The 16,844-nt window shown below is 44.7% G+C and overlaps 1 protein-coding gene across 1 annotated transcript in view; it reads right to left on the reverse strand.

The window, feature by feature from the left end:
* Positions 1 to 173: 173 nt before the first annotated feature.
* Positions 174 to 16,844, reverse strand: part of LOC138618919 (zinc finger protein GLIS1) — a 71,261-nt gene continuing 54,590 nt past the window's right edge. Inside the window, exons 7-11 of the mRNA XM_069695013.1 lie at positions 15,105 to 15,246; positions 11,939 to 12,113; positions 3,591 to 3,721; positions 1,575 to 1,730; positions 174 to 1,469 (exon numbers count right to left, since the gene is read on the reverse strand). Of these exons, the coding sequence (XP_069551114.1) occupies positions 1,333 to 1,469; positions 1,575 to 1,730; positions 3,591 to 3,721; positions 11,939 to 12,113; positions 15,105 to 15,246 (741 nt within the window). The 3' untranslated portion in view covers positions 174 to 1,332. The remainder of the gene's footprint in view (positions 1,470 to 1,574; positions 1,731 to 3,590; positions 3,722 to 11,938; positions 12,114 to 15,104; positions 15,247 to 16,844) is intronic.

Raw genomic sequence — 16,844 nt, forward strand, 5'->3', positions numbered from 1 at the left:
GTACAAATGTAATTATATAATTTAAATTACTTTTTTTTTTAAATGTAATTATTGTTAATTTAATTAATTTGAGAAATTCAAATTCAAATGGACATATTCAAATTCAGTTTGTAGTGACATGTTCATGCCCATATCATTGTCATTTCATTGTTAAAAAAAAGAGAGCTTGCACGATCATTCAATTATTTATTTCTTAAATTGAGAAATGACAAACATTCAAATGATTGCTGTAAACAAACTGTACATTTTATACATATAATAATAAAATAGGTTGGTTTCTCTGCATTCTTGCAGGATGAATGAGGCTGAACCCTCCTCTGGAGATAAATCCAAAAGAAAAAAAAAGAAAAAACACTTAACAAAATGCAGAAATGCAAACTTTTTTTTTCCACTGCTAAAACATCACAGCAAAATTATATATTCTTTTCTCCACTTCATTCTAAAATAGATTGAAAGATGTAAATTAGAGAGAAAAGACACAAAGAGGAGGGAGAGGACATTTTAAAGTGTGTTCAGGAGTTTTGTGGTGCATTATGTAGAGCAGGTATGAGCTGCGTCTGACTGTAACGGTTTGACTTTTAGCACTAAATGTGAAATTCTCTGTACATAAAGAATTCTTGGACAATAAAACTGATTGTGAATCTGAGAAGGATCGTTGATGTTTCAGATGTTTTAAAATACCATTCTTCAGCTTTCTTCTTCACGTTCATGTAATTTCTGTGACTCGCATCGTTCCCTCATTTAAAGAAAGGGAAATCTGTATCGGACAGACAAAACCAGATCAAATACTGGATTTTTTTTTTTTTAAACTTCCTCTATAAATACTGAAAATCCCCCAACCCAGGGTGATGGACCAATCACATTTTAAAGTCTCAAGATAACCTGGAAAACTGTAGAAAGTTTCCTCCACAGTCACAGAAGTAGTCATGACCTAATTTATTTTCATGTGTAAAATTGGTGGATTGCCCCTTTAACATAATATGAAAGCAAAAAAAAAAAAAAAAAATACTGGGGCCAAATTGATGACTGCTGGATTTATTTGAACTTAACGTTATTTCTGTAATAAAATAATCATAATTGAAAAAGGTTAGGAGCTGCAGTTCTAGGCCACTTCGTTATTTCCATTCAGACAGCGTCTCTTATGTGTCAAAGTTACGTTGTGCTGCTGCTTTACATCAGTGAGTCGGAGGAACCCATTGACAATGAGACCTGTATTGTTCTGAGCAGAGCTGAAGATGAGCTGATCTGAGTGTGTGGAGGTGCCTGTGGAAGCAATAGGACTGCAGAGTAGTAGAGACGGGGTGTTCCAGCGTGTCCTGCTCCAGTGTTGCTCTATGTCTCTGTGTAGACGGAGGACATGTGGCTCAAGCTGCGGTCGAAGCTGCCCACCTGGAAGAAGATGCTCTCCTCGGGGCTGGACGAGAACTGGCACCCTGCGCCTGCCTGCAGCTCCTGGGTCAAGCTGAAGCCTGGAGCCGAGAGGAGGAAGCGCAGTTGGTTTCGCGCCGTGACCAAATCACCCGTGATGGTTTACGATTCTGGTTACGCGCGCCGATTAGTGAAAGTGTCCTCACCTGCAGAGCCAGTGTTGCTGGTCGACATATGGAAGCCATTGTGCTGATGGGAGGCGTAGGCGTGGGAATCTCCTGGGACGTGGACACCGCCGGCCGTCTGCTCCATCCTGTAGGAGTCTCCAAAATGGAAGCAGCTCTGAAAGCTGCCTTGGTATTCTAGGAAACGAGGGACGACGAGGAGGAGAAAAATAGAAGCCACACTTGATCAGCTGCCACCAGCCTCTATGGGTGATTGTTTCTAAGGTCAGTAAGCGCCCGCTCCATCTGGCTGAAACTTAATGTGGATCCCAAATTATGACAATGCTATATTTGTGCTTGTTCTAAGTCTGCCAGCCTCGCAGTATGTAGCGTTTGTCCCCATCGTCTCAGTTGTACTCTTGAATCAACCGCAGGAGTCATCATAATGGGAAAGCAGCCTTTCCTGGAGCGCCTTTGCGCAACTCCCTGACCACAGCGCGGTTACAGAGACGTCCATGTGTAGATCTTTACAGGGAAAACAGTGTTTAAGGCATTAGGAACGGTTCGGGAGTGACAGCTGAGCCTGCTGTGTTAGGGATGCTGAGAGACAGCTGAACACATGAGCCAGCGTTTTGTTGGATAATTCAGAGCAGGGAAAAGGCTTCCGGCATGTGGTTTTCCCCACTCTGTCTCTACGACTCTAATCTCTCTACGTGCCCTAAAAAACACTCCGACAGGGCCACAGGGCAGTATCGCTGCTCTCAGAGACTGCTTCCTCTCGCTGAGGCCTTTCATGTGGGTCTGGTGGTCCAGTAAGCATTTGAAAAAGAACACACGGGTGTTCAGAATTTATTTATATTCAAGAGATCTGGCACAGAGGGTCCGGTCGTAGGAAGTTATGTAAAAGTAACCGACAGACTTCATGTTACTGAATCACCTGCCACAGGAAAAAGACGGAGGTGGGGAACAGTTTTTTTTTAGTTTTTTTTTTCCTCAGACGACCTGACGTGAACGGCCACACACGAGGCAACTGATTTGAAACATGAAACTCGACCGTGTTGAATTATGTTTAACTACTCAAAACTGGAGTGGAACCATAGACCGTATATAAAAGTGGAATGTAGATTCCGGGTCTGAAAAATTAGGCCAATGTGGAAATGTCTTAAACTGCAATATCACCGAGGGTCACTAGCTGTTGGCTCTAAAAAGGCTCCGGCTCCGTGGACTCCCAGTCAACTTCACTCGTGGAACATTTTTTTTATTGACTTTGTATTTCATAAGTCATTATGGTGTCATTTGCTGAAGTCCCTCCTTCTTATTAGTTTTCTGGTGGTCCACCAGAAAATAATCCAGTAATTAATTCCATATAAGATCTCAAAAAGCTGTATGTTTGGGGGCATGTTTGTTTAATTGACAGGCCTGTGGTGCAGTCAGGTTTCCGTTATAGGTGGGCAGGGCGTATTGTTGTACAGCAGTTCACAAACCTATAGCGGATATTTGACTGCCGTCAATCAAACAGCCACACCCCCAAAAATGACGCTTTTCGAGGCTTTATATTTATATTTAAATAATGATGGGACTATTTTCAGTAAACTAATAAGAAGGAGTGACTTTAGCGAATGACACTATAATGACTTGTGGAAAAAAAACCTATGGAGCCAGAGGCTTTTTGGTGCTAACCCCTAGAGGCTCTCGGTGGTATTGAAGTTTTAGGCACCTTTGCATTGGCTTCGCTTTCCAAACCTGGAAGCTACGTCCACTTTTATATACAGTCTGTGGACGTTAGATAGCAGAATGACACGAGTCATAGTCATTCGCCTCAAGATTCCTTAACATAATGCTCCCTTTTGTTGATTTTCTTTAAGGGTCGTTCTGTTTTCCTTTGAGGACATTGCAGGTCAGGTTGATATGTTCTTGGGACCGGTTCTGGCCCTCAGGCCACATTTTGCCCATGTATGTTTTAGGATATTAAATTGAAACACCAATTTAAATTCAAGCCAAAACACATTTCCTGAAACCAGCTGCAGCTGAAGCCAGAAGTCTTTGGGTTAGTCTTACCATCGTTGGCAGACTGATGATGGTGATAGTGAGCGTAGGTCTTATGCTGAGGGAGGACATGCTGTTTCTCCAGTGGAGGAGGAGGCGTCCCCGTCCCCTTCATCCCAGGGGACAGGAGGGGACCCGACACCCTGCAGGAGAAACGGAGAGGATGGGTAAAACATGAATTCGAAGATCTCAATTTTTACACACACACACACACACACACACACACACACACACACACACACACACACACACACACACACACACACACACACACACACACACACACACACACACACACACACACACACACACACACACACAGAGGCTTTGTGGCTTGGAGAGGGAAACAAAAAAAAGCACAATTGTGCTTACATATATGATTTTTAGGAAGGAATATTACATGTAAATGTTTGGGACTTTAGCATTTGCAGATGCAGATGATGATTTAAATAAAGATTTGACTTTGGACATATTTAACAGAAGCGGCACATCACAGTCAGGGATGTCATCTCAAACTTAACTGCACTGTGCCAGGTTTGGCAAATATTTAAATAGAGCGATTTTTCTTCAGTCTCAGCATCTATGAGCCAAACTGTTTGCTGGGAAAACCACAATCACGTGATTAAAGAAATCAAAGCAAAGCGGAAATGCTTTTTTTGTGTGTGTGATTACTGCTAATGAAGGTTGCGACAGACTCGAGTCATTTTCCCAGTCACCAAATATCTTCACGCTGCGATCACTTTCATTTCCGTGTTATTGTGTTGAGTGGGAGGAATGAGATTGACCACAAACACCATCCCCGCACGATATCGTTTGTAGCGTTTTATTAATGTGCTGTCATTCTGCGTTTGAAGAATATTTCTCTTACTTCGCTGTACTTTCGCAATTTTCTCCTCTCCTTAAGAAATTCTTAAGCCTCTTAAAAGTCCTCCTCCCTGCACCGAAACAGTTTTTTTTTTTTTCCTTAGGAGCTCTATTAAGGGTCAGGGTGCTTTGTGAATAACTTTTATCTTTACAAAGATCTATTCCGAACTTTAAGGGGAAATTCTTAGAAAACGTCACGACTCCAAAGAATTTTCTTAGAATTTGCCCACGAGGAGGAACTTTTAGTCTCAGGAATCTTTGTGAATATGGCCGCCGGGTTCTACGCAGATACGAGTTGAAGAAACCACAATGACTCTTAATTTCAGGTTATTGTACACTAATGAAAACATAATTCTAAATATTATGTTCTATTTCTTTCAACAGATCCAACTCAATCCTTCATACTGATCCTTTAATGCCACCTAATAATATTTCCTTACCAAATACAACATGTCACTAGTCTGAATTGAATGTTTTGACTACACAGGAATATTTGGAAAATATGCTTATTCTCTTTCTTGCTCAGACTTAGATAACAAGATCTATACCACCATCTAGGTATCAGTTGAAAGGTAGCAAAAATATCCCTACCGTTAACCAATTACCCCGCTGTTTACTTCCTCTATACAAAAACACAACAACCCAAATGCAAAACGGAATGAACAAATGCGATATAAGTTGTAAACTGTTGATGCTGGAAGGCACATTTTTACCTCCAGCTGCTTCCCCATTTCCAGACTGTATACTCAGCTGAGCTAACTAGCTGTGGGATCAGTTCTGTCATCTAATTCGGCAAAACGCAAACTGTTCCTTTAACGTAAAGACTGCGGCGGCACGAGTTTAAGTAAACATTGACCGATATTTAACACGTGCCTTCATCACACCGTGGTAATAAAAGAATCCAGAGGCGGTTAGAAAGCATGTCTGGTATTTTTTTTTTTTTTTTTTTTCAGACAAGTCGCCTTAAATGTTAAAATGTGAAAGTTTGCACAAAACTCAAAATGCCCCGATTTAACGACTTAATGCCGCACACTCGACATCAACTTAATGAAACGGCAATCTGGTCCAAATCCAGACTGATACGCAACAGGCCTGCCTTTTAAAAATGGAGCCGGCCAATCACCTCCTCAAATATTCAGCAGCTACTTATGACTGCATATCAGGAATGCCAACACATAAACTGCTGCTGTGTTACTACGTGCTGCCTGCGCTGCGGAGGCATATGGTTTGCACTAAGTGCTGTATGAATGTGATGACAGAGTGTTGCCGGAGGGCAGCCGAGCCCTCAGATGACTGCGCGCTGCCGGCCCGGCTGGAGCCGGCCCGTATGACCTACTGCTCCATGCATGAGGGACGCTCCACCCAGCACTCAGGAGCTGGCAGCGGCTCTGCGCAGGGCATTTGGCAGAGAGCGGCCGGTGGAGGGAGACGGTAAACGATGTCGAACGAAAGTGCAAGGAGCTGGAGAGCTTTCGTGCCAACGCCGAATTTATTTGACATTTTACCTCGCTGCGGCGCGCAGCTCCGGGCGTCCCAAGTGTTTTGTGCCTTCATCGACAGAGGTCGTCGTAAAACTGTATGTAAAGAATCCTCTGCGGGATCGTTTCTGTGACGGAGGTCGCGTTTTGGGCCCGCTGTCTTGTCTGCCTCGTATAACACGCAAGTGGATCCCATGAAATGTGGCGGACAAACAGACCTCGAGCCAGTGAGCGCGAAGGGACTCACTTCTTGTTTTACTCGACTCCACTGCATTTTTAGGGCTAAACACTGCGCCATTTACTGCACGTTCATTTGACAGCTGTTACGTCACCGTTTTTTACCGACAAAGCTTGATGAGTTTATAAATATCATAGACTTTTATCGATTAGACCTGAATTCGTCAGTGTCGTCATAAGTGACCATATTTGGATGCGCTGGGGGGGGGGGGGGGGGCTGCTGAGTTGACTCGATCCGATTGGGACCCCGACGGCGCTACGCCCCCACCCCGCCTATAGCGGGAAACCTGACCGCACCGCAGCCCTGTGAATCAAACACGCGCACCACGAAACTACTTTTGGAGGCCTAATTAATTACGCCATTATTTTCAGATGGGCCGCCAGAAAACTAATAAGAAGGAGGGATTTTCGTAAACAACGCCATTGTGGCTTGTGGAAAAAAAAATGATTGATTTTGTATTTCATGAGAGAAGTTAAATGGGAGTCTGCGGGCCCAGTAGGTTTTTTTTTAGAGCCAACCCCTAGTGGCCCTCGGTGGTATTGCACTTTATGGCACTTCCGCGTGGACTTCATTTTCAGGCCTGAAAGCTACATCCACTTTTAAATAGGCTATAGTCTATGACCTCAATCAGCCAATACGTGAATAATTATATAACAGAGGGGCTTTACCTTCATTACCCTAAATGAGCACTCGAAATAACTTGGAAAGGAGCATTTTCTCGATGGTGAGGCGTTGCTACTTGAGTTCTCAAAACTACCTCAACCCCGGCGCTTGGAAACGAATGAAGAGGGGGACTTTCCAAAAGCCGAGGTCGGCAGAATTAACGAATCAATACGAACTAAAAAATTGAGGTGACAGGACTGTTGACTTTGGGGAGAAACAGCTGGTTGGAGAAAGTATTTGCTCTGACTGCCTTTTTTACCCGTCATTGTAAAATCATCGCCGTCACCATTTTCCACGTTGAGCGCGCACCATACACGGCCCGCACCTGACTTCGGTGTCCCGGACCGAAGATGCTCGTGCGGCACCTCGTGTTTCGGTCCGGTCCGAGGAGAACTCGGCTAATCCATGTGTTGGCACAGGCCCAGTGCGTGGCCATGTGTTCCTGCAGAGAGCAACGTTCCCCCCGGGGAGCCGCTGTCAGCACAAACTCAGGAAACAGTTATACTGTTCATATTTTTTACAAGCTGCCTCTATGTGCAGCTAAAGTGAATCATAAGCTAATCACTGCCAGCTGCCCCCGGCCCCGCTCGCGCTAAGTCCCCAGCTTGCTAGCTGCTCAAGCTCAAGGTATGAAGGGAATCTTTCATATGCCCACATTAATTCCCCCCCCCCCCATCCCACTTGAAATTTATCTTCACGGACCATCCTGCTATCCGCCGCCTTTTCCAGCCGGGTCGCCCGCTCCTGTCCCGCTGTAACGAGAACGAGATTCGACCACTGGCTCGATGACTTCTGGAGGTGGAGTCGGACGGGACGGGGGACGGGGGACGGAGGTGAAGGCGATCGGATCGACGGACGCGATTTTACGGATACAGAGAAGGGCGAGAGGTTAGAAAGCGTGTACAGATCATTTGAAATTCTCTTGTGCTGCTTTGAACTTTGACCTGTACTGCAAAAAGCGTGTGTAAAAAAAAAAAAAAAAAAAAAATAGATGTCAGGAGAGGTTATTTATAGGGCTGAGAAGCTAAATGGTTTCTGTGACCTCACCCTTTACTCACTTCAGTGACTTTAACTTCAGCGGCCCGGTGTAGTTTTTTTTTTTTGGGGAGTAATACTTTAAAGGTGATGTCACTGGGAATGAGAGTGAAGTTGGTGATTAAACTCTGGCTTTTTTGAAATGCCGCGAGGACGTCGGCGGGACAACCGACCCCGAACCGTTTGAAGCCGCGCGGGTCCAGACCAAAAATGACCGGTCCTCGGGTGTGTGCGCCTCGATTGTCCAGGAACGTTGCAGCTTGACCCATTAGAAGGAAGCTCACCAAGAAGTCTTGGCTCTCTGGAAAGAAACGTGAGGATTCGCGAACAGAGCTGCTCTGCTCCTCGTTCGTCTTCCTTCACCTGCAGCTAACTGTCCCACCAGGGAGCAGGGATCAGACCCCCCCCCTCCCGCCCCCCCCACCCACCCCCCCTGTTCCCGCCCCACCCCCCACCAGCCCTCCTTTAGCCGACCATTAAGCCCCTCTGATGGATGACAGTTGCTTCTTTGGCGCACATCGGTGGGAACGCTTCTGTTTCTGGTTAGCAAACTAAAACAAGCGCTCGAGAGGCAGACAACAGCATCCTGGCTAAAGTGAAGCTAAAGCTGAGCCGGCCCTGCAGGCCCCCAGTGTGAAGAGCCCCGGCCGGGACTCTGGATGTTTCTGAGGCTCCGAGAGCTCTCTGCTAGTCCCGTAAGACACAACCGCCCCAAACACAAAGGATCCATATTTAATCACCATCCTCCTCTTGAGAGATTTTTTTTTTTACAGTAAATCATCTGAACCTTTTACTCCCGAGTTAACCGTTTGTGTTGACGGGTTAATTGAAGAGTACACATTATCAACCGAGCGCCACAGGATGAGCGACTGACCGCACGCTGCCATGAGTGACTACCTCAAAAATGTTTTTGTTTGGGGCTGTGAGATGTGACACTCGTTTTCTGGATCACTGGAGAAGGATAATGGCCGGAGGACAGCGAGTGTAGAGTTACGAGCCGTGAACGTCCCCCTTCAGAGCAGGGACTCTTAATGCAGCTCTGTGCCGTCTCTGCTGCCGCTCTAATTCAATTAGCCTGCGTCAATCACTGCCGAGGTATCAAACCACCTCGGACCAATATTTGCAGAGGGGCTCTAACATCAATACGCAGGTGAAGGCAGTTGCCTGCCCCCCCTCCGCAATTATATAACCACATATGGCCGAAGCAGTGAATGACAACATTTACCACCCATCTCTCTGTGAGCACAGGCCGCCATGGTCGAACAGCCATCTCTATGAGAGGGGCCCTACACACACACGCACACACACACACACACACACACACACACACACACACACACGCGCGCGCGCGCGCACGCTCGTGCCACAGCGATTGCCAAATGTATTTGAACTGGCATATCTTAATATTAGCTTCAGAAAAATGACACTGGTATTTACAAAGTAAAAGGGGTCTAAATGGCCCATTTGAGCCAGAGTAAACACATTTAGCTATGAGGTCAGAGGCTGCCACACCAGAGGCAAGTTAGTTTGATAATTTTGTCAAAATGTTTAATGTCCTGCTAAACCGTTTGGGAAAAACAAGTGCGGCGCTGCTATTGACTTTGGCAGCCGCCTGTATACTCAAGGCTTTAAACATGTAAATCAAATGCTCCATCTTCAGGCAAATCTAAGTCGACGTTTCATGCTCGGCTAGTTGCGCGTCTGTGCCACAACTCACTTTTTCACTCCTCGCCCCGCCCTCCGTCTTTACTGCGTGATGAACAGCGCTACAGTATGTGTACGTGTGGTGTGTATTCGTGACTGCTTACGGGTCAAACATCTTGATTTGATGAAATCTGTAAATTTGGAAATTGCTGTAATTTTAACGCAGTGTTGTCATCACGTCACAAGTATGGGAGAGCTTACGGTGGGACATACACGAAGAAGGGAAAGGAGAGACACACACACACACACACACACACACACACACACACACACACACACACACACACACACACACACACACACACACACACAATGATCAGATGTTCCTCATCAAGCACCTAAAGGAACACAGCCATGTCTCAAATCCAATATGTCACCCCGCCTGTGTAACTGAGTATTGCCCTTCCTCAGGTCCTTTTCACTTCCAATGCCTGTCCTCGCACTGGTAATTGTGCATGCTGCTGAGAAAAGAGGCACAGAAACCGCAAGGTAATTTCGACAGCGTTCTCCTTCTGCCTTCTCGAGGCTTGAAACAACACACCGCCTTCCACATGCTTCCACACCGCCCGACTTTCCCTGCGCAGCGCTCCGACGTTTACATCCAGAGAGGTTTCGCCGCGCCGGCCCGCAGCGCTGTTTGCGCCGGTGGTCTGCTGTGCCTCACACTCCAATCACATGCAATCATGAGAGTTTCCTGGACAGCTACATGTAAACTCACACACGAGTACGAATGTATGCGCAGCTCTTAAAGAAAGACATCAAACCTCATTCTGTTCTGTGCCTGCGTTGTATATACTCCTGTTAAAGTGCATATACACACACGGACACCCCGAGCGCAGACCACAGAGTTAAAAGAAAGCTTGTTTATGTAACACAATCACTCTTGTAACACAGAGTTTATGATGCTTGATTCCATCTACTCTTTCTCAATGTTATTAAACTGTAAAAGACTGTTTTCCTTCTCTACCTCCCCGGTTTTAGACACATTGTTTTGTACAGTACACACTGTGCCTCCTGACGACACCCGGGCTCTCGCTGGGGAAATCAATGGCACTAATAGGAAACATGCTGCGCCTCACGCAGACACGGAGGAACAACACGGATACATGCAAAGAGCTGTCCATCCCTGCTTACGTATCCTTGAGCAAAGCAGGAGTCGCAGGATTTCTATGTAGTCTTTTAAATTATCAGTAAGAGGCAGATTTGTAAAGACATGTTTCAATACAGTTAATGAATGAATTCCCGTGACAGTCCGCTAAATAAAAACATATTCCTCTTTGCAAAAGATGTAGCAACACTGGTGCAATTACTAAATAATCCTAATTGTCTTCAGTTTTATTGCCTTTTCTTAAAAAAAAAAAAAGTATCTCCAGATGTACTTATTGACGCAATTATCTGAAAGATGCTTCATGTTTTGAGATGGTTTAATTAATGCAGTTAGTTTGTATTTGTTGTATGTTTGAACAACAGCAGTGGACGATGGTCCTGAGCCATAGGAGTTTGAGCAATAGGAATTGTTTGGCGAGGTTTTCTGTTTTTAGAGAGTGTGTTGAGGGTAAAACAGCTGACAACATAAAAAGATGATACTATCACACTGCTTTGATAGTTCGCTGTCATTAAAGTGTGAATCCCATCTGCCCGAAACAGAGCTGCTGATGCGTCACGTTGACCGCGTGGTGACCAGCACTGCCCCTCGTCTCATGAGGGCCGTCTTGGGGGGTGGGGGTTGAGAAGTTGATTTTGTTTTCCAGTGAGGTGGCCAAAATGGGTTTGTCAGCAGGGCCGCGAGGCTTAACCTAAGATGATCTAAGAGGGTTCGGCCTGGATTCACGATGATAAATAGGTGAAAAACAGCGGAGGCACAGGGTGAACAGTGTGATTATAATATCAGGGTAGGGCGTAACACGTGAAGACAGTTCACACTTCACTAAGTGTTACTGACCTTTGTGAGGATACGGACACACACAGAGAAACGGACACACATGTTGGAACATTGTTTGTTTCTGGTTTATGATTTGAGACGGAGTTTGTTCACCTTTCTGTTAAATGTTCCTGTTAACATTAACTATAAAAGGTTGACTGCATCAGACTGTGATGTGACATTTCTTCTCATAAATGTGGTTTCAGTACGAGTTGGAGAACAGTCCGTTTTGTTCATGTGACAGGACTGGGTCAAAGCCTTACATGATTGTTTGTAGATTTTCCACACATTAATCACGTTTGCTGCACTTTCACCAGATTTATGGTTTTATTTCCCACCCTGCTGACACATTTATAATTTTCCCACCCTTTGCAGTGACCCACACCATCAGATTGAGTATGACAAATCTCTGTTTCGAACACATCTGCAGTTTGTTACACGTCCACGGAGGACTCACCCGTCTCTCGTGCCGTCCATGGCAGCCAGCGGGGACAGATGATGGGGGCTGCCGAGGTCACGGTCCAGTCGGTGCTGTCGGGAGGGAAGGTCGGTGGCGGAGGCAGGGTTGGGGGCGGGGGAGAGCAGTTCCACTGGGGCGCTGTGATGGGGGGTGCTGGAGCCAGCGTACAGGCCTGAAAGACAAACAAAGCTAATTCAGTAAACGTGCCAAATATACTCGAGGCCCCACGCTCCATCTCCCCTTTGAGCAAATTAGAAGCTATTTCATGGCAACAGGATTTTGTTTTGACAACCTTCATCCAATCAGAGAGCTTTGTAAAATAAAATGCTCCGTGTTTGCGCTGTTTGTAATTTGGGGTACATTGTTTGTGCTGCCACGGGGATTGGCCTTGTTTGTCCTTTGAGCTATTTTCTCTTATTACACAATAATAAACTAACACGTTACATGTGTTTGGGCCGTGTCTTTGAACAGTAGGGCATTTGAAAGGAGGAATAAGGTTACCATTATATAATGAGGAAAAGTGCTGTAGAGAAGAACGTTATAATTTGTTGACTCCGCTCCAAAGGGTCTTTCACTTTTTGATCATTTCAAAATGATAGTTGATCGACATATTGTTGACACAGTGTTCTGTGGGGAGGCCATTATTTTCTACTCATGCTATCTGCCTGTCGGCAACTTTTTCTACTGTTTCAAGCTGCAAATGACTTCTAAATACTGAACCATTTACTTATTCAAAATGCCCTGCAAACTAGTAACTGCAACTGCAATAATTGTCACTATTTTTTTATTCATATATTTTTGGTGGAAATGCATTTGAGTTCTCAAAGCTCAAGGTGACATCTTGAAAATGCAGCAATTTAAACTCCAAAGGTGTTTATTTTAAAACGCCACAAGGATAAATCGGAGACAAGAAGTGAATCTTAACATTTGATAAGTTGGCTGTTTTGCATTTTCCCAAAGAGTCCTGTTCATTTCTTCCCTCCGTGCGCATTTATTTACTGGCCTTTGGAGATCTATTTGGACTTTTCACTCTACAAATCTGCTGCAATGTTTCTAACCTTTCAAACATTACAATTTTCCAGCCGTTTAATTCCATCAACATTTAAAAATGTTGCTCCAGAGGGAAAGACTGCTTCTGGTCAAGAACTTGTAGACTCCAAGTCTTGTTAGGAAAGACTAAATTTGATCTCCTCTTCCTCTCCAAGCACAGTAAATTTCCTGTTTCCATCTTCTGTTCTGTCTATCAGCTGATTTCTTTCCCAGCATCCACGAGAAGAGAAGCGCACTGACTGTCTGGAGCAGTTAACCCGCGACGAGAGCAGAAGACAGGGGCAGATTTAAGGAAAAGATTGGTGCTCCTGGTTTTGCAGTTTCAAGACCCAGCTGTTCTCAAGTGGAAGCATGCCGAGGCACGATCTGACAGCACTCTGAAATGGTTACAAGCTTGATTCATTACCCCCAAATCATCAATCACAGACCTTAAATGTTTTCCCCTTTAGCCTCAACATCTGCTACCACACCGGCAAAACAGTCGACAAATAATGGCTGTGATTGCCTCAATTTCATCGTGAGTTCCTTGTGGAGGGAGACGGGGAGGATTTGATGTTCCTTCTTTTAGAGTTAGTGGCAGATTATGTTCTGAAGATGTTGTGGGTTGGCTGTGAAAAGCTTCTGGTTGAATTCATGAGAGGTATATTAGCCACTCGGCACAACAGCAGGAGCATGTGAACCTCTGTTCTAAAACTATGATGAGTCCTTCCGCTGGTTAATCAGGGAACACTCTAATTACACTCCATAAAACAGAGGCGGTTTTCTCGTAAGTCTTGCTGCAAAAATGTGAATAAGCGCAGCGAACAGGAAAACGGGTTTAGCTCTGACTGGAAGCATGACTCATTTTCTGCTCCACAAGTGTTAATGATGGGATGGCTGCCCAATTTGCCCCACTTCTTGCATGCATCCTATTGGCCCAAGAACAAAGTCAAACTCATGTAAATAGACATCCTGAATGCCAACCTGCGACCTTTTTGCTAGCCTTGAATAACACTGCATCCTGTGAGCTCCTTGGGGGCTTTAAACCATTTAAAACAAGAGCGCAAGCAGCATCCACTCAGAAGCAGAGGGAGGCAGAGGGTAAAAAGCCAAGACACGGAGAGCCAGTTCTGCATTCAAAGACAAGTTGAGCGTTTACAGTCGTCAACGGTGCGCAGAGTTCCAGCAACAATAACAGAGAGCAACGGGGAGCCTGGATGGGGTACAGGCAGAAAACAAGGACAGATGTGTCCATAAACGGAGGAATCTGCGGGGCATCTCTCTTGTCTTTAAGACTGTTCTAATCCATTTATCGCTCTCTGGTTCCCAATCCGGTGCGGTGCTGACTTTTAGCGATGGTCAACTTCATCAATTAGAAAAGTGGAAGTTTTAAAGGCCACCTGTGAAGAATAAAGCTTTCCAAGTGCAGCTGCTGCTAATGGTTTTTGCAGGCTTTGCGTGACAAGACGACAGGTTAACGTGACATAGTTATGGGATACAAACCAAACAAACAAAAGCTGGAGGTTGTAACATTTCCTTCTTAAACTTAAATAACCAAGTATGTTCTAACGTCCTAAATGTTGATATAAAATGTGCGCGAGCAATTTAACATAAACTATGTGGTGTAAGTTATTTATGTTTGACCGAAGACACTGAGTATGATTTTCACTGCCTCAGAGCAGAAAATGACCACAATAAATCTGCAGGAATGTTGACATGGCTATTGATTGCCACCGATGACTCGGTGATTGCTTTGCCAGGTGCTGGGATTTCTGGCAGTCAGACATCACTTGTTGGCCCGCTCTCCTGTTTTGGAACAAATACTCCGTGGCCATTGGTGTTTTGGGACACGGCCAGTTTCATTTTCTGCAACCACACAGGATACTGCTACCGCTGGTGTCACGCGATATGCGGTATTTCAAGCCACAAGCAACTGAGTAAGTGGTATAACTCGGTAAAATATATATTTGATCTTAATTTAAGCTGTAATTAGCTTCTATTCTGGCATGTTTGGTGAAAATGTAACTATAGAGCTGAGTTGTTTTGGTGAAATACAGTAAGTATGAGATCACTTGAAGCGTTCATGTGGGAGGGACTTATACTATGGAGGTGTTGGCCAGCATCTTTTGTGCACCTGTGAAGATGTCTTGGCCCAGTGCAGGAGAACGACCATCTTTGCCGTTGTAGAGGTGCTGCGAGGAGGCGGAGCTCTGGAGGTGCTGCATGGACAGACAGTCACTCAGGACGTCTTGTTCCAGGTGAGGGCAGGGCCGGAGCTGAGAAGAACATGAAAAGATAAGAATAAACATGAAATGTTTACAATAAATGTTAAGTCATTTAAAGAGAACTCAACCTTAGACTAAAAACCCAGCTTCAGTTTTGTCAATTTGTGTTTTTTTGTGGTTCCTCTTTTTAAAAACGTGACAGTGACAATAATTTGAAACAGTCATCCAGCAAACAAGAATACACTGTCAGCTAAAGGAAACAACGGGTAAAGATAATATGTTCCTTTTTTTTTTGAGTCACGCTTTGGCCTGAGACATTATGAGTAAGTGATCGCTTTACCAACTGAGAGCCAATCTGAGATTGCTTCTGTTTCTCTCACTGCCAACAGTAATGGAGGCAACTGAAGACACATTTCAGCTGGACAGTCACAATCACACAAAGAAACTTTAACCTGAGGAAGCTTGTGTCAGTTGGTGAAATGGGACATCTGCCTTCTGGATCAGTGCAACAGCTGACCTCTGTTGTACACGTCAGTGAATTTATCTGTAATGAGACATTACAGTTGGGGAGGTAGACATCAGGACTGTGCTAACAACCGCATCTTTCCTCTGCTCAGGAGATTCAGCTTCAAAGACCCTGAAAAGTCAGACCGAGACTGGGATAGTTCTACTGCTGATTATCTGATGTAGGCACAAAGACAAGGATTTTAAACCAGCGATGTGTAATGCAGAATGGCCAAAAAGAATTAACAGGCTGACTGGAGAAAAAGGGGAATCTCCCAAATTTATGACAGGCATCTGCTTAGGCCCCTGTATCAGATGAGGATTAATGAAACTTTATCTGCTATGTACAGTTCACCTATTAGTCATTTATGACTTTAGTCTGGTTCCTTATTGTCAACTAATCTCATGAATCTGAACCAGCAATGACTAAACTAAACTGGTAACCTAATAATAACAAGTATTTCTTGTGTAGCAAAAGCCTGATACAGCTGATTCCTCTGTGCTGCACAGCTCAGTTGTTGTCCAAAGAGTATTAGAAACATATCACAATGTTGCACTGTGTGATATGCTCCTTCAGTATGATAAACAAATAACGTCGGTGAGGTTAGCGGCTAACTTCACCAACATTATTAGGTTTGTTGGGCAAAATGGCCATAACATTTTGTAATTTAAAACTATTTTGATCAGGTGTCGGGGCATATTCTGCTACATCCTTTACTCTTCAGTCTAAATGGGTCACTTAAGCCACAAAGCTAGCCATTAATTACATACCTTTTCCATTGCCAGTACTGGCTCAACTCTACTCACTATTTTTGTTTTCCACAGGGCAAACGTTGTGAATAGTGCCTGGTGTCATTTTTGATATCCCCTCCATCGAGGTTCCAAGTGAGCTAAGCTGATACTAAAGGGTGACATGAAAACCCTGCAGACCAGTGACAGGTCAGAGACACGGGACGTCCTGCTCTGATGTAATATTTTCCAAACTTTTTTTTTTTTTCCTCTGGCTGCCTTCAGCCTCATCTGAAATTTGTCTCATACCGAGAATCAAGAACAGTATCCGAAGCATTTCCTACACTGTTTGTGTGTCTGTCGCACATCGTGGTAGTTTCATGTGGCGTCGCTATAGCAACAATGCCACATTGAGG

The sequence above is a fragment of the Brachyistius frenatus genome, unplaced genomic scaffold, assembly GCF_029030835.1.
Source record: "Brachyistius frenatus isolate BFR_SWC_R1_liver_20210118 unplaced genomic scaffold, ASM2903083v1 Contig_18, whole genome shotgun sequence".
Lineage (NCBI taxonomy): Eukaryota > Metazoa > Chordata > Actinopteri > Embiotocidae > Brachyistius > Brachyistius frenatus.